Source organism: Moschus berezovskii, chromosome 2, assembly GCF_049115385.1.
Source record: "Moschus berezovskii isolate FMDL1 chromosome 2, NW_MosBer_1.0, whole genome shotgun sequence".
In the NCBI taxonomy this organism is placed as follows: Eukaryota; Metazoa; Chordata; class Mammalia; order Artiodactyla; family Moschidae; genus Moschus; species Moschus berezovskii.
The window spans coordinates 33,508,356-33,530,807 of record NC_142461.1 but is presented as its reverse complement, the minus strand read 5'-3'; the positions used below and the strand labels follow the sequence as shown (position 1 = coordinate 33,530,807).

The following is a 22,452-nucleotide window of genomic DNA, read 5'->3' as shown; positions in this document are numbered from 1 at the left end:
CATAAAATATTAGTTGAAACTGATTTTGAAAGAGTATATGACATGAACACACACATCATGCAATCCACATCTAAAGCTGCTTATGTAACTTGCTACCAATAGACTATACCTGGCCAGACAAGAGTCTGCATAATTATTCTCTGTAAATAAATCTATAGCTAGCTTCTAAAGAGAGTACAGAGGGAGATTAAAAAAAAAAATTTAGTCCCTAATGCATACAAGCCATGCATATGAACCTTTCCTATTCTAAACCTAACACTGTGCTTCACAGAAATTCCAAAACCTACTGCAAGTCAGAGGTAAAGGTATTTTTTCTTTTATTTGTGTACAAGTGTCTAAAGGCTTTTAAAGTGGTTTTTGAGAAAAGATTTTGGTTCTTTCAGGTACTTTTAATCTGTAGACTCAGTTAAATGACCTCAGATTATCTGTCCAAGAGTTACATTCTCAGTTAGGAAGGCTTTTCTTAAATTTCTTGACAGCGTAAGAAATCCGCTTAGGTAAAGACAGGTAAAGAATCCGCCTGTAATGCGGGAAACCCAGGTTCAATCCCTGGGTTGGGAAGATACCCTGGAGGAGGGCATGGCAACCCACTCCAGTATTCTTGCCTGACGAATCCCCATGGACAGAGAAGCCTGACAGGCTACAGTCCATGGGGTCACAGAGACTGAGCAACTAAACACAACACAACACAACACCACCATCTGTGACTCTGATGAAGATGTGCACAGGCTTTTGTTCTCAAATCCCCACTGAAATCTATCTGTGAATCCCAAAACAAGAACCCTCTACGCTGCATGGTGGGAGTTCCCTGGTGGCTGAGTGGTTAAGATTCCAGGCAGTCACTGCCAGGGAGCAGGTGCAGTCCCTGGTAGGTGAACTGAGATTCTGCAAGCTGTACAGAACAGCTGAAAAAACAAAAAAAAAAACCTTCCGCACCTACTTTAGCTTCACCAGATGGGCTGCAGCAGGAAGGGGTAAAATAACAGCCGTAACAGCCACATCTCCTCCAAACACCACACCCTTTTCCTGTGACCCTCTTGTCTGCAGGCAGAGGACTCCTCCCACAAAAGCCCCCTTCAGAATATTTAACCTGTCTTCTACTCAGCAAAGGAGAAGGAAATGGCACCCCACTCCAGTACTCTTGCCTGGAAAATCCCATGGACGGAGGAGCCTGGTAGGCTACAGTCCATGGGGTCGTGAAGAGTCGGACACGACTGAGCAACTTCACTTTCACTTTTCACTTTCATGCACTGGAGAAGGAACTCGCAACCCACTCCAGTGTTCTTGCCTAGAGAATCCCAGGAACAGGGTGGGCGGGGCTGCCATCTACGGCATCGCACAGAGCTGGACAGGACTGAAGCAACTTAGCAGCAGCAGCAGTTACTCAGCAAAACAAAGAAATCTGCAAAAACTTCAGTGCCACCCTGCCATTTTTTCTTTGGTTTGCCAAAGTTATTTTCCCTTAAAAAGTGTTCTTTAATATTACTATGCAATGTGTTTATTGTCTTTATTTTTAAATGAGTTAGTATTGTTTAAATGTCTCAGTTTCACATGGGAAAACACACACCCATAAACAAAAGCTCTCTGAGGGGCTCAATTTTCAAGAATGCAAAGTAGTTTGAGCCCAAAATGTCTGGGTCCCCCTGCCACATATCCTGAAGACTTACATCTGAGAGTTCATGACTACTTTTATCAGGGACTGGCACGAAAGTATGATATTCTGAAGCTGCCTGAACGTGTCAGTAAGTTAAAAACCTGTGTTCCCTCCAACCTTCCATGACTCCAAGGCTTCAGCTGCACTACGACATATTAAAGTCATCTTTTAAAACCACATGGCGGTCAGAGAAGGCAAGCGTAGGATGATTTGACAATAGCACTGAAACCTGTATATTACCATATGTAAAATAGTTGACCAGTGCAAGTTCGATGCATGAAGCAGGGCACTCAAAGCCAGTGCTTTGGGACAACCTAGAGGGATGGGGTGGGGAGGGAGAAGGGAGCAGGGTTCAGGATCGGGAGACACATGTACACTCAAGGCTGATTCATGTCGATGTATGGCAAAAACCACCACAATATTGTAAAGTAATTGGTCTCCAATTAAAATCAATAATTAAAATAAAAAAAAAAACTACATGGCAGGAGTTCCCTGGTGGCCTAGTGGTTAGGATTCCAGGCATTCACTATGATGGCCCAGGTTCAATTCCTGGTTGGGGGACTGAGATTCCACACGGATGCACAGCACAGCACCCCAAAATGAAAACAAAACTTCAAGTCATTTGCAGCACTGGTCAACAGCTTTAATATCTCCAAATCTCCAAGAGACACAAACAGCTACCCTAATTCTTGGCACCATATGATGAAAATGAATCAAAACTACACTGATTCAGTTCGTTCTTCTGTTGACATACAGACGACCATTTTCTCTTTTAAGATGGTTCTCATGCCTCTCTTAATCTTTCATTGGTTGTTTTAAATCACAGATCCCTTCAGAATCCAATTAAAGGTATGGTCACACACACATATACATGCCTTACATACAGACCCCTTCAGAATCCAATTAAAGGTATGGAACACACACATACACACATGCTTTAAAACATACAATTTCAAGTTTGTTATGCTCTAGCTGTGTAACTGATCTATTATATACAGTGAGTACAACACCGAAATGAAATAAATCTGCTTATTCCAGAGTGGAGGCAGGGAGCAGACTAATTTTAGATAGGCATTACGGGAGGCCTTTTGGAGGAGGTAATATTTGAGCTGAAATGCAACTGATGAAAAGCTAGGCTCACAAAACTCTGGCAGACAGAATTTTAGACAGGCATTATGGGAGACATTTGGAGGAGGTAATATTTGAGCTGAAATACAACTGATGAAAAGCTAGCCTCACAAAACTCTGGCAGAAGTACAGTTCAGATAGAAAAATCAGTGAGTGCAAAAGTCCTGGGGCAGGAGTGAGTTTGACATGTTTAATGAACAAAAAGAAGGTGGCTGAACAGTGTGGTCCGAGAGGCAGTCAGAGACTCTGCCCTGTGCAGAGTCTTAGGGACCCCAGCGCTGAGTATTCTGATTGTAAAAGGAAACCACTGAAGGATTTTTAGAGTGGTAATGATATGAACGTGATTCAGATTTTCAAAAGATCACTCACAAGAATGTAGAAAATGGAGAAGGGGACCAGCTCTGAACGTTTTACAATAGGCCAGGGAGAGATCATTTGACGGTGGCTTGGATAAAAACATAAACAGGAAATAGAAAAGTGGGAAAATGAAAGACTTAGGGTACATTTTCAGGGCAAACTGAGAACTTTATGATATGGGATAAGCAACAAAAATAGCAGCCGGGTGTGCCTACTAGTTTCTGCTTTGAGCAAGTTTGGTACCATTTATTCCAATGGCACCATTTACTGCTATGAAGATTACCGAGGCAGGAACAGGGTAAAGGCGAGGAAGAGCAACAGATCTGCTCTGAACATACCAAGCCTGGAATCCTACTTCATTATCCAAATGGAGTTATCAGGTAGGCAAGAGATACTCTTTCCTACCCCATCTTCCTGCTGGATGTGCCCTATGGAGCAGACCTATGTTTCTACAGAGAAACAAAATCCGGACCCTAACCATAGCCATCTCCCACAGTCCCCAGTGCACCCAAGTCACACGGTAAATTACTTTCATATGTGCTTAAACTTCATATCGCAGTTTACTCATGCCAGATAATCACAGTCATAACTTGAAATAATTAAAAGATTGATTCAAAGGAGGATATATTAACCCTGTCTCACAGACAATTAAACTAAGACATTCACTCCTTTAATTGATTTCCTCTTGAATAAGAAATAAGATGAGATGAAAATCTAACACTCTAACCTCTCAGCCAGGGCTTTAGTGGGTATAATTTCATAGCAACTGTTATGGCTTGAATTGTGTTCCCCCACAAAAAGATGCTTAAGTCTTAAACCCCAGGACCTGTGATCTTATCTGGAAACAAGGTCTTCATAAATGATCTAGTGTAGATGAGATCATTAGGGTGACCCTAATCCAATATAACTGGTATTCTTAGTCTTATAAAAAGTGGACATTTGGACACAAATAGGCTACTCTGGCCACCTGATGTGGACAGCCCACTCATTGGAAAAGACTCTGATGCTGGGAAAGATTGAAGGTGGAAGGAGAAGAGGGCGACAGAAGATGAGATGGTTGGATGGCATCACCAATGCGATGGGCATGAACTTGGGCAAACTCTGGGAAAAGGTGAGGGACAGGGAGGCCTAGCCTACTGCAGTCCATGAAATCACAGAGTTGGACACGACTTGGTGACTCGACAACAACGAAAGGCACACATGGGAGACTGCCATGTGAACTTGCAGGCTAAGAGCAGAGTGATGTATCTCTAAAAGGAAATATCGCCAGAAACCAAAGATTCTCTACCAGAAGGTAGGAGAGAGGCATGGTACAGATACTCCCTTACCTCCCTCAGAAGGGGCCAACCTCACTAACACCTCGCTATCAGACTTCCAGCCTCCACAACTGTGAGACAATAAATTTCTGTTGTTCTCAAAGTCACCTGGTTTTTGGTACCCTGTTACGGCAGCCTTTAGAAACTAATACAGTAAATGATAAGAACTTAGGTTTCACAATTTGCAGAGGCCTAGATTCAAAATTAACTGGAAGAGTAAAAGAGGCATATTTGAATTATATAGTAATTAATTTTCTCTCCAAACTCAGTAAAGCTATTTTCTAAGCTTTGTACCTGTGCATAAGTTATCCTCTTTGACCTTTTAGCTTCTGATTTGTAAATTAAGATAGATAAAAGGATCAAAGGGAGAAATGTACAGTAAGTCATTTTGCAGTACATGAGAGTTATACAACAGAAAATAATACTAGTATCAACATGATCATGTGACTATTACCTTAGACTAATACACTTACATTAAATGTGTGTGTCTATCTACCATAAGTCATCATTACTTACCTACAGAAGATGTGCTCACATCCGCCTAAGCACACAGGCTCCCTCAGAATATTAGTGCTGTTTGAAGAAAGAAAAATAATGAAGACTTAGGTCACTGTTAAAATATTTTTTACCCAACATTTCATGAGTCCAAGACCCAACACTACTGTACTTGTTTCTCAAAACATCAGATATTAAGGTCATATTCATTTGAAAGGGTGTAACTCCCTGATTAAATATTGTATCATCACACATCTGCTGAATTCAAATAGCAACTACCAAACTCAGGACAACTGTAACACTTTTTATAACACATATGCTGTGAAATCATAGAAAGAAGCAACTTTGCTCAATATCTTTGAACCTCTTTCAAGTAAAACCAACCACTGGCCATTTCTTTCAATTCATGATTCAAAGTGTAGACCATAAAACTCAAAATGAGACTCACAAACAGAATGACTATACAGTGTACTGTCCAAATGAAAATACTTCTGAGAGTAAAGGGGAGTGATAACTGGATAGAACAGCAGGTATAAACCATGACTATCATAGAAAAATAGGACATCTGGTCCCCTTGATCATAAAAATTCATGGTTTCCCATTAAAAAAAAAAATTGCTTCCCAGTTGTTGTCAAGTAGCCATCTATTTTTTACAGATGTCTTTTCAGAAATGCAGTTATTCTTTCTATTTACAGGAAATTGTTTTATTCTTTAAAGCAACTGGCAATAAGAATCATGAGGTTGGCAGTCTGCAGAAAATTAAGTATCCCCAGCACTGTCCATCAAAAAACACCTGCTAAGTTTGATAATCCTAAAGAAGGTAAAGCTGCTTAACAATAAAGACAGATCAAGTCATTAAAGTCAGAGGGCGTAATGAGGCAAGAAAAAACAAGAGAAGTAAAGTTTTTTAAAAATGAACTTTTTTTGGTTTATTATGCTAACCCTAGGACCTTTAGGTATTTACATCATTATTATCCAATTGTCTCTGCACACATCTCACATATCAATAAAAATAGTTTTCTACGTTTCTTGAAAGATCAAATGCATCACACTGCACATTTTAACTGATATGAACATTAAAGTGAAATTGAGTTTTCAGCAAGAGTGCTAAAAACAGAGCACACCCACAATGTTATTCTCAAGATATTGAAAATGGTGCTCACTGACATTAAAAAATCCATCACTTTCTAAAAACTCAGAATATCTGATTTCTCTATCACACTACATAGAACATAGTGATAAAAATATGACTTGTGCCGGCAACTTCTGGTAATTCAGATGATCTCTGCTGCAGTGCTCACGCTAGTCCTGTAATTTCTTGTTCATTATTTGAGCTACCAAACCTAACCTCTGATCGCTGAATAAAAGTGTTAAACTCTACTTCATTACAAGCTCTGCCTCTGAGATCTCAAAAGTGGTGTGACCAAAAGCCCTCTTGTCATAATATCCCCCCTCCCTTTTACCCCATCACCCTGACCAAACCTCCACATTCAGGTTGCTCTCCATCTGGAGAGACTTCCGTTCAGTATTAGCTGCTTGGATTCCCTACCAGCCCAGGCCTCAGGGTTTTACATGCTTCAGCACCATCTTCACCATCACCCTAATTCTACTAACCTCTCAGACACTTAAGAAAGCCAATCTACAATGCTAGACAGACCCCCCCAGTCAGCTCCTTCCATGCCTGCACTCAGGTTCTGAATAACCACTATAAAAAGACAGAAATATATACAAACTTGTCTCTAAAACTCATCAGGTAGTTTCCTCACTGTTGTATCTCTACCAAAACGATGTAGTAGATGTTCTGTGAGTAAACAAACAAATGAATAGACTATTAAAGCAATGCCCAAGCTCTGCTGCTGCTGCTAAGTCACTTCAGTCGTGTCCGACTCTGTGTGACCCCACAGACGGAAGCCCACCAGGCTACCCCGTCCCTGGGATTCTCCAGGCAAGAACACTGGAGTGGGTTGCCATTTCCTTCTCCAATGTATGAAAGTGGAAAGTGAAAAGTGAAAGTGAAGTCACTCAGTCGTGTCTGACCCTTAGCGACCCCACGGACTGCAGCCTACCAGGCTCCTCCATCCCCAAGCTCTAAATCCCATTAATCTTACTGAAGTCAAACAGCATGAGCTTTGTCCCACCAGATTTATTCTTACTTCCCTGCCCTCCAGGTTCAGAGTAGTCCTTGGATCCCTTATCTTCTCTGCTTTCTAAAAGAGTCTATTAACATGACTATAGCCACCTTTCATCTTCTAGCTGCATCTAAACATGCAAAATTAATCTGTCAGGCAACATTAAAAAAAACGCTTTAGACTCTACCCCCACTCTACCTTCCGCCCCAGCTCTTCCCTTTCTTGTATATTTAAGATCTTAAATAAGGAATCTCACCAACAAATCCAGGAGTCCCCAATCATTTATAGGACCAGGGACTAGTTTTGTGGAGGGCAATCTTTCCATGCACTAGTGGGGGAGTGGGTGGGGTCTGGGGATGATTCAAGAGCATTACATTTATTGTGCATTTTATTTCTATTATTATTACATCAGCTCCATCTCTGATCATCAGGTGTTAGATCCTGGAGGCTGGGGACCCCTGACCTAACCTGCCTTTTCTTCCTAGCTTTAACGCCCATCACTCTGTTCACAGGGCTCACCAAAACATGTTTTGGTCCACATTCTCCCCGATATCCCTGGGAAATAACATCAACCTCACCTTCTTTCCTGAAACCTTCCCAGAGTTTTAATTTTCTTAATTTGCGGAGTTCAATACTTCCTTAGCTGCTTCTTTTCCTATTTCTCAATGGAGGTGTACCCTCAGGATGCAGCCCACAGCCTTCTGGCTTTCTCTGCCAATACTTGACTCAATGACTTGATTCTATTTATAAACTTAAATTGCCTTCCTAAAATGACTCTGAATTTCCTGATCTACAGTTCTTACCCTTCACCCCATCAACAAGATACTACAGTGCAATTAGCAATGAATCTAGTACTATTAATAACTGGTCAACTATAGTAAACATTTTAATTAATGACCTCGAAAATATATGACCTTGCTGTTAATAAATGAGAAAAGACACTGGGAGAGTGAATGAAAAGTACATGCATGTGTGAGTTAGGGGAAGGAGCAGGGAGGGGAGTGCCAGAGCAAAAGCTGGGAGTAGTTCAAAAGAATTCTAATGGAAGAGCTCAAAGAATAGATTTGTTACACAGAGGGTGACACTGATTTCTGTCAAAAGTGAGACTTTCTCAAATGTCTAGAGCTTCGCTGAGAAGACGCTCTGTAATAAAAGAATTCTTATTACAACCAGACAATACCTATCAAAATTTTAAAAGTGCCAAGCTTTAACTCAACTCTTCTACTGCCAGCAATTTATTTTTCAGATAATCTCAGATGCTTGCAAAACTGAAACTTCAAAACAGTAAAGACATCTATCTAAACAAGACACCAAAAGCTTCCAGAGACTGAGATAAAATGTTAGATATATATACATACATATTTTTTTTAAAGAATTCAGAATAGCATCAGTCATCTTAAGGGAGACAATGGACATTAAGTCTTCACAGTAATGACTAAAAATTATTTTGTACTTCGAATACGATATCCAGTCATCTTCCACAGTAGAAAGTTGCTCACTGGTAATCAGAAAAGTCATCTTTCTGAGTAGGAAGTTAGGGAATTAACAAATAATGTCCAAAATGGAAAAAAAAAATCTAGAACTAGCAATAGAAACACATTTGGTCATGTGGAAGTTAAAAGAATTAAGAGATGAAAGAGGCTGTACCTGGAGTATAGAACTCAAAGGTGACAGGAATGAGGCAAAAGAATGTTTCATTACAGTATCCCATTTCATTACAAAATCCCATTGATTTTGTCAACTGTGCTCAGGCATAATTTCAATTTAAAAATTTTAAATGTAAAGAGACAAGGACACGGGCATTCACTCTAGGCCAAGTCTTGTGTTTATATAGCACAAGACTGGAAACTAAATTTCTACCAAGAAAATGGTTAAATAAATCATAATACGTCTACCTGATCTTTGGTATCCTCTCATCTGAGTGCTTATTCAAATGGAGAACCACTTAAGGGGCACACAGGTAATTGAGCTCAGTGGGTTCTTGAAGAAGGTTCAGACTTAACTTGTCATTCATTCAACAAATATGAATGACTGTATCCTGTGTTATTTTAATTCTTTGGCATACACATGTATTACTTTCAGGTTTTAAAACCCAATTTTAAACAGTTCTTCACAATTTGGTTACTCCAAAGCAAAAACTCTTATCACACCTGTCAGTGTTTGTTAACATTTCTCGAACACCTTAAGTCCAATGCCAAGCCCAGGACTGCTCACACTGTCCCCAGCCTAGAATATATCAACAGTTTCTCTTCTTCCAACACTATTCAAGCCCAACACATTTTCCAAATACTCTCCAGGATGACAGAATAAAAGTGACACTAAACAAAGAAGCATAGAAACACTTGGAATTTTGTTTCCATACCATTCACTTCTGCAGAATCTGTATGCCACAGCAGACACACACAGGACACAAAGCTGACTGCATTATACTCCTTCCTAAGGGGCTTACTAATCTAGTTGCTCCTGCTGCTGCTAAGTCGCTTCAGTCGTGTCCAACTCTGTGCGACCCCATAGACAGCAGCCCACCAGGCTCCGCCGTCCCTGGGATTCTCCAAGGCAAGAACACTGGAGTGGGTTGCCATTTCCTTCTCCAATGCATGAAAGTGAAAAGTGAAAGTGAAGTCGCTCAGTCGTGTCCGACTCTAAAGCGACCCCATGGACTGCACCCTACCAGGCTCCTCCACCCATGGGATTTTCCAGGCAAGAGTACTGGAGTAGGTTGCCATTGCCTTCTCCGACTAATCTAGTTAGGTAGCTTCATAAGCCAAGTTAACATGTGACTTAAGTACAAAATATTCTAAAGTTTCACACATGGCAACAAGCAGGGGCTCTGGAAACCAATGTTGAAAACTAAGTATTTTGTATTTTATCTTCCTGATTCCTTTTTTAAAGTCTACAAATAGATCATAGTCCTATGGACAAGAAATCTTGACTTTCATTTTTTCTGAGCTCCCCAGAACACCATTACCTAGCTAGCATGGTGCTATGTGATTTCAGTAAATCCTTAGTGAATGAATCAAGCGAAAGACTACATACAAAAATGCATTTATATTGGAAATTCTATTTTATCTTCACCCTGTATTTTGTCTGATATACAGGGGAAAAAATCCAGAGGAATAAGAAAATATATTTGCATGGTAACAGGATTTCTGCACCTTGAAAATTCAGCTACTTTACTTTTTTCCATCTGCTGTCATACTTTTGTTACTTTACATGTAGTTGATTTAGAAAGACCTGTAATCAGAGGATTATAACTAAGTGAAGAAATAAGTAGGGAAAACAAACTTTTATTTTTAAAGGTCTTACTGACAGAAAATTTTCTTTGCAAAGAAGAAAAAGAAAGTAAATTCAGTTGAGATCACAATACTGAGGCAGACCTATTTCTGAACTGAACTGGTCCCTAAGTTACCATGAGATATCAACTGCTATTTAGTATTAGGCAAGATAACTACTTGGCTTCCCTGGTGTCAAAGTGGTAAAGAATCTGCCTACCAAGTAGGAGACTTGGGTTCAATCCCTGGGTCCGGAAGATGCCCTGGAGGAGAAAATGGCAACCTATTCTAGCATTCTTGCCTGGGAAATTCCAGGGACAGAGGAGCCTGGAGGGCTACAGTCAATGGAGTCACAAAAGAGCTGGACCTGATTTAGCTGATTTAGACAGCTACTACAATGCTCATGCATTTCAGAAAATACCCATGCTATTTTTAAGCTTGGACCAACACACTTACCAAAATGCAGAGGCTCACCAAGTTAATTAAACAATCTGGGTTTTTTTCTTAAGGGGAAAAAACAAAATTGTTAGCAAATAAAAGAATATAGACAATGACAGGAAAGCATATTATTTTGCACAGTTATTCTGTATGTCAGATTCAAGTAAATCACAGGGAAAAATAATAATTCATGTCTAATTATTCAAGTCAGTCGCTCAGTTGTGTCCAACTCTTTGTGACCCCATGGACTGCAGCACACCAGGTCTCCGGGTCCATCTCCAACTCCCGGAGCTTACTCAAACTCATGTCCACTGAGTCAATGATGCCATCCAACCATCTCATCCTCTGTCATCCCTTTCTCCTCCCACCTTCAATCTTTCCCAGCATCAAGGTTTTTTTAAGTGAGTCAGTTCTTCACATCAGGTGGCCAAAGTACTGGAGTTTCAGCTTCAGCATCAGTCCTTCCAATGAATATTCAGAAGTGATTTCCTTTAGGATGGACGTGGACAGATTGAACCTCCTTGCAGTCCAAGGGACTCTCAAGAGTATTCTCCAACACAGCAGTTCAAAAGCATCAATTCTTAAGCACTCAGCTTTCTTTACAATCCAACTCTCACACCCATATATGACTACTGGAAAAACCATAGCTTTGACTAGATAGACCTTTGCTGGCAAAGTAACGTCTCTGCTTTTTAATAAGATGTCTAGATTGGTCATAACTTTTCTTCCAAGGAGCAAGCATCTTTTAATTTCATGGCTCCAGTCATCATCTGCAGTGATTTTGGAGCCCCCCCAAAATAAAGTCTCTCACAGTTTCCATTGTTTCCCCATCTATTTGCCATGAAGTGATGGGACCAGATGCCATGATCTTTGTTTATTTAATGCTGAGTTTCAAGCCAACTTTTTCACTCTACTGTTTCACTTTCATCACAGGGCTCTTTAGTTCTTCGCTTTCTGCCATAAGTGTGGTGTCATCTGCATATCTAATTATTTAGTGTCAATAAATACTGAATAAATCAATGAGTCAAACATCAAAGGCGTTAATAGAATTCTATACCTTAATGTCTAATAGAATAGAATCTACTATTATGAGACAGATAAGCCACAGAGAATATCATGTATATCCAACTCAAATAGTTTCGGTTCTTTTGTCTTACGATATACCCTTTCTATCAAAGCAAAACAGTATCTAAGTAATTGCTGATACTCCTGTTCTTAAAGTATCACTTCCCCTACCAGGTGGCTCAGACGGTAAAGCATCTGCCTACAACGCAGGAGACCTGGGTTCAATTCCTGGGTTGGGAAAATCTCCTGGAGAAGAAAATGGCAACCCCAGGATTCCTGCCTGGAAAATCCAGCGTTTCTCATGATGTACTCTGCATATAAGTTAAATAAGCAGGGTGACAATATACAACCTTGATGTACATCTTTTCCTATTTGGAACCAGTCTGTTGTTCCATGTCCAGTTCTAACTGTTGCTTCCTGACCTGCATACAGGTTTCTCAAGAGGCAGGTCAGCTGGTCTGGGATTCCCATCTCTTTCAGAATGTTCCACAGTTTATTGTGATGGACACAGTCAAAGGCTTTGGCATAGTCAATAAAGCAGAAATAGATGTTTTTCTGAAACTCTCTTGCTTTCTCCATGATCCAGCGGATGTTGGCAATTTGATCTCTGGTGCCTCTACCTTTTCTAAAACCTGCTTGAACATCTGGGAGTTCACGGTTTACATACTGCTGAAGCCTGGCTTGGAGAATTTTGAGCATGACTTGACTAGCGTGTGAGATGAGTGCAACTGGACGGTAGTTTGAGCATTCTTTGGCATTGCCTTTCTTTGGGATTGGAATGAAGACTGACCTCTTCCAGTCCTGTGGCCACTGCTGAGTTTTCCAAATCTGCTGGCATATTGAGTGCAGCACTTTCACAGCATCATACTTCAAGACCTGAAATAGCTCAACTGGAATTCCATCACCTCCACTAGCTTTGTTAGTAGTGATGCTTTCTAAGGCCCACTTGACTTCACATTCCAAGATGTCTGGCTCTAGGTCAGTGATCACGTTATCGTGACTATCTTGGTCGTGAAGATCTTTTTTGTACAGTTCTTCTGTAGTATATTAAAAAGCAGAGACATTACTTTGCCAACAAAGGTCCATCTAGTCAAGGCTATTGTTTTTCCAGTGGTCATGTATGGATGTGAGTGTTGGACTGTGAAGAAAGCTGAGCGCTGAAGAATTGATGTTTTTTTAACTGTGGTGTTGGAGAAGACTCTTGAGAGTCCCTTGGACTGCAAGGAGATCAAACCAGTCCATTCTAAAGAAGATCAATCCTGGGTGTTCATTGGAAGGAATGATGCTAAAGCTGAAGTTCCAATACTTTGGCCAGCTCATGGGAAGAGTTGACTCACTGGAGGGATTGGGGGCAGGAGAAGGGGATGACCGAGAATGAGATGGCTGGATGGCATCACCGACTTGATGGAGGTGAGTCTGAGTGAACTCCGGGAGTTGGTGATGGACAGGGAGGCCTGGCGTGCTGTGATTCATGGGATCGCAAAGAGTCGGACACGACTGGGTAACTGAACTGAAGGGCAACCAGGAAGGAAAACAATACCTCCAATCCAGCAGTTAGTAGCCTGCAGCCACTCCCTACAGTGAGCCCAGAGGCTACTGGCCCCAAATAGCTGAGATGCCTCTGAAAGGAATGACTTCTGAGCCCAGACTTGCATCTTCCCATATGTAGAAAAATGCTAAATTCCTTGACCTGAGATATCTGGTTTTAATTCACAAAAATACTTTTGATATTCAATATTTTGTTGCAAACTTCTTTGTAAACTGACTCCTCCCAGCCCCCAAGCAATTCTCTCAGGGTTACCTGACATGCTGTCTCCGTGCTTGAAGTCCTAAAACTTCCCACCAAATAAAACATAACTCTCAAATTCTAGGTTTGACCATTTTTTAAGTCGACATTTTTATACCCTCTTTCCCACTTACTTCCAGGAATATGCTTTCAATTGCCCTGTATTTGCTGGTAACTTTCAAATTTGCACTCTGAGCCTGAAACTCTCCTCAGGCCCAGACCTACATAACAGTAACTTCACTTGCAAGACCATCTCCTCTGCTACAGAGGTCAATAACTAAAAGGTGCTCAATGTGTCTGGTAGGGTTCCCCAGCAGTCACAAGCCCTATATAACACCAGGTCTGTGTAGCCTGTTACAGGACTGCGCATGTCCTGGTTCTAGCTCTAAATCCCTAGGGGAAAGACCTGCACCTTTATATCTGCCCTGAAGCCTTGTTGTTTTGTTCAGTGGCTAACTCCTGTCCAGCTCTTTGCAACCCCATGGGACTGCAGCATGCCAGGTTTCCCTGTCCATAACCAACTCCCGGAGCTTGCTCAAGCACATGTCCATCGAGTCTGTGATGCCATCCAACCATCTTATACTCTGTCGTCCTCTTCTCCTCCTGCCTTCAATCTTTCCCAGCATCAGGGTCTTTTCCAATGATTGGGCTCTTTAGATAAGATGGCCAAAGTATTGGAGGTTCAGCTTCAGCATCGGTCCTCCCAATGCATATTCAGGACTGACTTCCTTTAGGATTGACCGGTTTGATCTCCCTGCAGTCCAAGGGACTCTCAAGAGTCTTCTCCAGCACCACAGTTCAAAAGCATCAATTCTTCAGCTTACATCCTTCCTTATGGTCCAACTCTCACATCTGTACATGACCACTGGGAAAACCATAGCTCTGACTATACAGACCTTTGTCGGCAAAGTAATGTCTCTGCTTTTTAACATGCTGTCTAGGTTTGTCAAAGCTTTTCTTCCAAGGAGCAAGCATCTTTTAATTTCATAACTGCAGTCTCCGTCTGCAGTGATTTGGGGTGCCCAAGAAAATAAAGTCTGTCACTGTCCCCATTGTTTCCGCATCTATTTGCCATGAAATGATGGGACCGGATATGATGATGAAACCTTAGTCACTGTGTCAGTTCAGGTCAATACAGTTCAGTCGCTCAGTCATGTCCGACTCTTTGCGACCCCATGAATCACAGCACGCCAGGCCTCCCTGTCCATCACCAACTCCCGGAGTTCACTCAGACTCACCTCCATCAAGTCAGTGATGCCATCCAGCCATCTCATTCTCTGTCGTCCCCTTCTCCTCCAGCACCCAATCCCTCCCAGCATCAGAGTCTTTTCCAGTGAGTCAACTCATCGCATGAGGTGGCCAAAGTATTGGAGTTTCAGCTTTAGCATCAGTCCTTCTAATGAACACCCAGGGTTGATCTCCTTTAGAATGGACTGGTTGGATCTCCTTGCAGTACAAGGGACTCTCAAGAGTCTTCTCCAGCACCACAGTTCAAAAGCATCAATTCTTCAGCGCTCAGCTTTCTTCACAGTCCAACTCTCACATCCATCCATGACCACTGGAAAAACAATAGCCTTGACTAGACGGACATTTGTTGGCAAAGTAATGTCTCTGCTTTTTAATATACTATCTAGGTTGGTCATAACTTTCCTTCCAAGGAGTAAGCGTCTTTTAATTTCATGGCTGCAATCAGCATCTGCAGTGATTTCGGAGCCCAAAAAAACAAAGTCTGACACTGTTTCCACTGTTTCCCCATCTATTTCCCATGAAGTGATGGGACCAGATGCCATGATCTTTGTTTTCTAAATGTTGAGCTTCAAGCCAACCTTTTCACTCTCCTCTTTCACTTTCATCAAGAGGCTTTTTAGTTCCTCTTCACTTTCTGCCATAAGGATGGTGTCATCTGCATATCTGAGGTTATTGATATTTCTCCCAGCGATCTTGATTCCAGCTTGTGCTTCTTCCAGCCCAGCATTCCTCATGATGTACTCTGCATATAAGTTAAATAAGCAGGGTGACAATATACAACCTTGACGTACTCCTTTTCCTATTTGGAACAAGTCTGTTGTTCCATGTCCAATTCTAACTGTTGCTTCCTGACCTGCATACAGGTTTCTCAGGTGGTCAGGTGGTCTGGTATTCCCATCTCTTTTACAACTTGCCACAGTTTATTACTATGGGTAATTATCCCCCAGGAACCTATGGAGGATTCCTGGCATTTCAAATGAACTAACCAGGTCCTCTGGTACCTCCACCTGCAATGTAATCTTAACCAAATGCTTTAATATCTTAATTTAACAAACACTAAGAAACTATATGTCCAACACTGTGGCTGCAAATGTGAACCTACCCTTATGAAATGTATAGTATAAGTGAAAGAGACAGCTGCTAATCAAAGAAAAAAAAATACCACATAAGTAAATAAATCCCACAATTTCGAGGACATGATACAATGGTTTGTGCCCTTTTCTTTGTGTATATTCACCTAACTAAAAAGTTTTAAATTATATTTTCCATCCAAACTATGCTAATAATTCTAGAATCTGAGAACAGGAAACAGTATGAAAAATCAAGTCATCCACTTTCCTCATTTTACTTATGAGGATGCCAGAGTCCAGGGAAAGTTACACAAGTGGCTCTCTTTAGGGAGTAACAATGCTTCTAATCTAGGATCTGACCTTGTTCTAACTCTGCCCACCTGACTCACTCCCTTGTTATTCTATATACTTTTCAGCATATTTTCATTTGCTATAATCTTCTATCTGGCTTCACCTATAAAAATCTGAACCCCAATTCAAAAGCTCAGGAAGCTTTCCTCCATTAGCCCCACACAAGTACTCATTTCTGCATCCCCTAATTTACCCTGGACTGTGTGTTTGGGTAACACATTTCACCTCTTACAGCTAAAGATACCCTCCTTGAGGGTGGAAAGCCTCAGGGCGTCAGAACACATAGGTTGTGCCTCAGCAGTAGCTCATTGTCCTAACAATGAAGGCAATAATCATCCCATCAAAGGGTCGATGGCCTGTAAAAAATGCCTCTGAACAATCAGAACTAATGAAGAAAGACAAATTCCTGATGCTGGCATCAGTAATTCTTATCCTTTATTTCACAAGCATCCATATAGCAATTCAAACAGAACACACACTGCTCTGAATACCTTATAAATATTAACTCATTTAATTCCCTTAACAAACTTACAAAGTAAAAACTACTAACTCATCTTGCAGATAGAGAAAAGGAAACATATAAAGATGAAATAATTTGTCCAAAATCGCTGAGGCAGGATTTGAGGCCAGGATCCAAAATTCATTCTCTTAACCACTAAGCTATGCAACTTCAAAACAATGTCCATCACCTTTACTATTAATAAAATGACCAGAGATAATTTAGAAAAATCGCCTATCTTAAAAAACACAAAACTACATTTTTACTTTTTACTAAAAGTTGATTTAAAAAGTCATTAGAATAAGGACCTATAGTACCACACAGAGAATATTCAATATCAATGGTTTTTGGTAATAAACCATAATGGAAAATATGAAAAAATGTACATATATAATAACTGAATCACTTTGCTGTACACCAGACACTAACACAACACGTTGTAAATCAACTACACGTCAATTTTTTAAAAAGTCACTAGAATTCCAAGTCAAAATTGTGGTAGATGCTAAACTCCAACCCCCACCAAAAAAATATATCAAGAGGTATCTAATTATTTTAACTGACAAAACAGTGTCAAATGACACCTGGGCTTTCACACTACATTTCCTAATTCCTGCTTCCTTTAGGAACACATTATTCTCATGTTTTCTGTCAGCCTCTCAAATGACAGTCTTCCTGTTGCATTTTTCCAAATTTTTAAATAGTTACTATTCGGTTGTGAGGCATGCACTTAACACAAATGTCACATCTGGCCTCTTGAACAATTTCATCAGCTTCGCCTTGAAGTCACACTCACATTAAAGGTCAAGAAAGGATGCCCTGTAATGTAGCCAATCCACCCTCACCCACCAGTAATGCTTGCTCCAAAACAGATACAATGTGCTACACAGGACAGGTGACAGCTGGGAACAGGAGATGGATAACAGCTGCAAGCTGAATGTGAGAGTAATTGGGGTAATCACTAGCCCACTGGGTAAAACTGTGAAGCTCTATAAAAAGGACATACTGACACACAATTGCAGATAATATGATGCTGTTTTGAATGATGTGTACCAAAAGCAAGACACAGGGCATCCTGAGTTGCTACTTTCAAGCTATGATACAGCCACTAGGCAAAGCAAGTGGGAAGACTAGGCTGGTTTTCTCCCATACTTTACTCACCACAAGACAATGTCAAATGTGCAGTGACAGGAAGAGGAACACTAATCATTTCTAAACACTAAACTCCATTTGACACTAAATTTTCCATCAGAAAGGATTTTTTTAACCTTAAGATGTTTTAAAATAGTTTGGCAAACTATTGCCTATGCACCAAATCAAGCCTGTTTTTGTACAGCCTTTAAGCTAAGAATTTTTTTATGTTTTTAAGGGTTGTAAAAAACAAAAGAACAGATAGTGTGTGGCCAGCAAAGCCTTAAATATATACCATATGACCCTTAGAGAGTTTACAGAGCCCTATGTTAAAATAGACTCTTTGCCAGCTGAGCTACGAGGGAAGCCCAAGGAATAGCTAAGATTTAGTTAATCCATCAGTGGTTCACATATTAATTTTGTGTTTTCAATCACTGGAGTTAAATATTATTAACCATGCAGGATGAGTTGTAGTAAAAGTCTGGACCTAGTTACTGATGTCTACTTTCAGTCTTTTTTGGCTCTTATTGTTTGCTCACTTTAGTAAAACTGGAAAAAATACTGGTAGGGGATAAAACTGAAACTGGCCTTATTAGATTTCAGGACAACCTATAGATTATTCCTATAGATTACCTCTTTTGTCCACCTTCCCCCAAACCATTCAGCAAGCAGACTGTATTTTTGTATTTTTATAAGACACTGTTGAAGGACTTCCCTGATATCCAGTGGTTAAGAATCTGCCTTGCAATGCAGGGAATGTGGTTCCGTCCTGGGTTGGGTAGCTAAGATCCCACAAGTTTTGCAGCAACTAAGCCCACAGTGAGTGACTCAACTACTGACCCCATGTGCCGCCAAGGAAAGATCTCCCACATAACAAAACGAAGAAAGAAAAAGGTCCCACATGAAGCAACTAAGATCGAATGCAGCCAAAAAAAAAAAGACAACTATTGTCAATCTCTTGTTCTATGATAATCAACACAATGGCGACCCCAATAGTCGAACTCTACTGTCTAGTGAAGCAACATGCTGCTACCCTCGCACCTTCCATACTGAAATGTACCATTTGAATGTCTAACTTTCATTGACTTTTAAAGGTGTGACTACAGTTGCTTCTGTTTTAACAGCCAGCAGAGCCGGTTTGTTTGAAATTTTTTATTCTCAGATGGATGACCTGTGAGCTACGGGAAAACACACACAATCAGAATGTCTTCATGTACAAACATGCCACTTTTCTAGAGTGTTACGATGTCATTTCATCACAAGTTTTAAAGTTTTTGTAAAACAAAATGTAAGTACAAAACTCTGACAGTTAAGTCCTTTCAGTTTGACAAAGTTTCTATATTACTTATGCTTTCTGTACAACTAAGTTCTGTAAGTTGGAAATCACAGTGAGAAAACAAAGTCCAAAAAAGAAATATGACCGAACAGTCACAAGCAGAGAGAAAAGCTGACAGAGTGATAGTGATGCAGAAATACTGAGCTGTGCACGCAGCAGGGGCTCAATAAATGATTTTTGAGCAGGAAAAGTGAGATAAACCCTTTTCTGGTTTGATAAACCTTCTTGACCTGTATATTAGGAGAAGCTAAAGGAAAAGGAGAAGCAAGGAATACCAGTCATAAAAATGATGGAATGAAAACCTTGAAATGAAAGGATTCCCATGGTGTAACAGTATGAAGGAAAATAAGCAAAAGGTAATAACACATAGCATCTCTAGGAGCTGGAATCCCAAGCCACACAGTCTTTGATCAAACCAAGGAAATGTGGAATTGAACGAACAACTGACAGTGTCCATTACACTGGCATCTTCAATCAATCGCCAACAAGGGTACCCAAAACTACCCCTCTCCAAATAAGGCTGCGACGGAGAACTGGTCAAGGGGCCAGTTCAGCAAAGTAACGGCTGCTTTATATTTAGCGGGCCTCTTCAAACCTTACAGCCCTGGGCCTAAGGTTCTGAAATTACCCTGGAAACAAGAACCAGGGGCAAGATGAACAGTGCAGATGCCTCAGCCCTATCGATTCAAACTCTGGAGGCGGGAACTGGGCTCTTCCTCTTTAACCACACCTCTAGACTCTTGCCCGCTAAAGTTCAAAAACTACCATCTTAGATGGTGTTTGGTGCAACTGAAAGTCAGAAAGTCACCCGGAAAGGACTGAATGGGGGCCAGACAGGGGAGAACGAACACCGGATCCCTGCTGCTGTTCAGTCGTAAGTCGAGTGGAACTCTTTGCGACCCCCCTAGACTGCAGCACGCCAGATCCCTGGGCAGGTACTAACTCTACTCGCCCGCCCAAACAGGGGGCGGGAAGGGCAGTGGGAATAAGAGGAGGAAATCGGAGGTTTGAGAACACCCCTGACCACGCCGCGGCCCTCCCGGCAGCCCCCTCGAGAGTCGGTCTTTACCAGCGTGAGCAGCGCAGCAGCTTTTCCAGCCGGTCAAGCGCGGCGCGGCTGTGGGCCCAGGCCCCGCGACCTGCCGGCTTCATGGCGGGCGCGGGATGAAGCTGGTTCCCGGAGCGGACCCGCGGCTGCCGGTTCCCCTGCATCGCCCCGCCCTCGCGGGGTAGGCTCCTCCGAAGGCGGGAGGCTGGGACAATTCCAGCAACCTCCGAGACCCCGGAGGCCGGCGACCCGACCCCTCGCCCCCAGCCCGAGCAGTTCCTAGGTCTGGGTCAGTGGGACGCCTAGGGGGCGGGGCGCGCGGGGTGGGCGGGGCGCGCGGGGTGGGCGGGGCAAGGCCGGAACGCGCCGAATGTAGGGGCACGCTAGCCGGTGGGGCGGGGCCTAGGCAAGGGGCGCGGCCGCCGCAGGACCCCTGTGTTGGCGGGAAAAGGGGCGGGGCCACAGGCTGTCTGGCGGGATAAATGCGAAACACTGAGAAAATTCTAAGGAACTTCCACTGAATTTAACCAATGGAAAGTCACAAGCCGAGAAGTTTTATCTATGTTACTCACTCAGCCGTGTCTAACTCTTTGCAACCCCCGTGGACTGTAACCCGCCAGGCTCCTCTGTCCATGGGATTTTCCAGGCAAGATAACTGCAGTGGGTTGCCATGCCTTCCTCCAGGGGATGTTCCGGACCCAGGGATGGAACCTGGGTCTCCTCATTGGCAGGCGAATTCGTTACCGTCTGAGCCACCAGGGAAGCCCTATAAGGAGTGCTATTTCGAGAGTTGCTTTGTTTGGAAAAGCTTTGCTGTGACACTGAAGATGCCACTCTTGATTCCTAAGGAAGAATCTTTCTTTTCTTTCCGCACTTCCTCTTCCACCCCCACCCCAGGCTTTTCTGTGATCAGCATATATACAGAAGGGCTTTCCCTGTAAAGCGTCCACCTGCAAAGCGGGAGACCTGGGTTCGATGCCCGGGTCGGGAAGATTCCCTGGAGAAGGAAATGGCTACCCACTCTAGTACTCTTGCCTGGAAAAGTCCACGGACAGAGGAGCCTGGTAGGCTACGGTGCGTGGGATTGCAAAGAGTGGCACACGACTGAGCTACTTCACTTAGATATAAACAGACACTAACTACTACTTACCCCTTCACCCCGCCCCCATCCACTCCACTGCCAAATCTTTGCATTTCTTCCCCCTTACTCTCAAATTTTCCCATTTCTGTCTTCACAACAGGTCCAGTTGTATCATTTTTGCCTAGATTTTCCCCATCACCTTCTAGCTGATTCGCTGGTGTCCCCCCAAGTCCCCTTCAATCTTTAAGCTACACTGCAACTGTCTAAAACATTTTCAAATAAACCCATGGTTAGTAGAAGTGGAAGGAGAAAACTAAAGATTTTAACTGACCTATGATAGCACGAGAAACTAAGCACATAGATATATATATACACATATGTGGGTATATATATATATATATATGTGCTTCATTGGAAGGACTGATGCTAAAGCTGAAACTCCAATATTTTGGGCACCTCATGCGACGAGTTGACTCACTGGAAAAGACTCTGATGCTGGGAGGGGTTGGGGGCAGGAGGAGACGGGGACGACAGAGAATGAGATGGCTGGATGGCATCACCGACTCGATGGACATGAGTTTGAGTGAACTCCGGGAGTTGGTGATAGACAGGGAGGCCTGGCGTGCTGTGATTCATGGGGTCGCAAAGAGTCGGACACGACTGAGCGACTGGATTGACTGACTGACTGACTGATGTGCTTAGTCATGTCTGACTCTTTGCGTCCCCATGGATTGTAGCCCACCAGGCTCCTCTGTCCATAGGATTCTCCAGGCAAGAATATGGAGGTTGGTAGCCAGCCCCTCCCACTGGGGATCTTCCCAACCCAGGGATCGGCCCAGGTGTCCCACATTGCAGGTGGATTCTTTACTGTCTGAGCCACCAGGGAAGCCATATAAATTATATGTAAATACATATTATTCATATATTTCTATTTATATGTAAGTATATGTTTCCATTTATATATATATATGTTATAAATTTCAAAAATTGTATTAGTATATTCTTTCTTATAATAATTTTTTCCATTCTGGCCTAAAACATTTATTAA

General features: G+C 42.0%; 1 protein-coding gene across 1 annotated transcript in view; it reads right to left on the bottom strand.

Annotated features, from left to right (window-relative positions):
• Positions 1–20,624, bottom strand: part of BARD1 (BRCA1 associated RING domain 1) — a 74,469-nt gene extending 53,845 nt beyond the window's left edge. Inside the window, exons 1-2 of the mRNA XM_055398369.2 lie at positions 20,345–20,624; positions 4,972–5,028 (exon numbers count right to left, since the gene is read on the bottom strand). Coding sequence (XP_055254344.2) covers positions 4,972–5,028; positions 20,345–20,487 — 200 coding nt within the window. The 5' untranslated portion in view covers positions 20,488–20,624. The remainder of the gene's footprint in view (positions 1–4,971; positions 5,029–20,344) is intronic.
• Between the last annotated feature and the right edge of the window lie 1,828 nt (positions 20,625–22,452).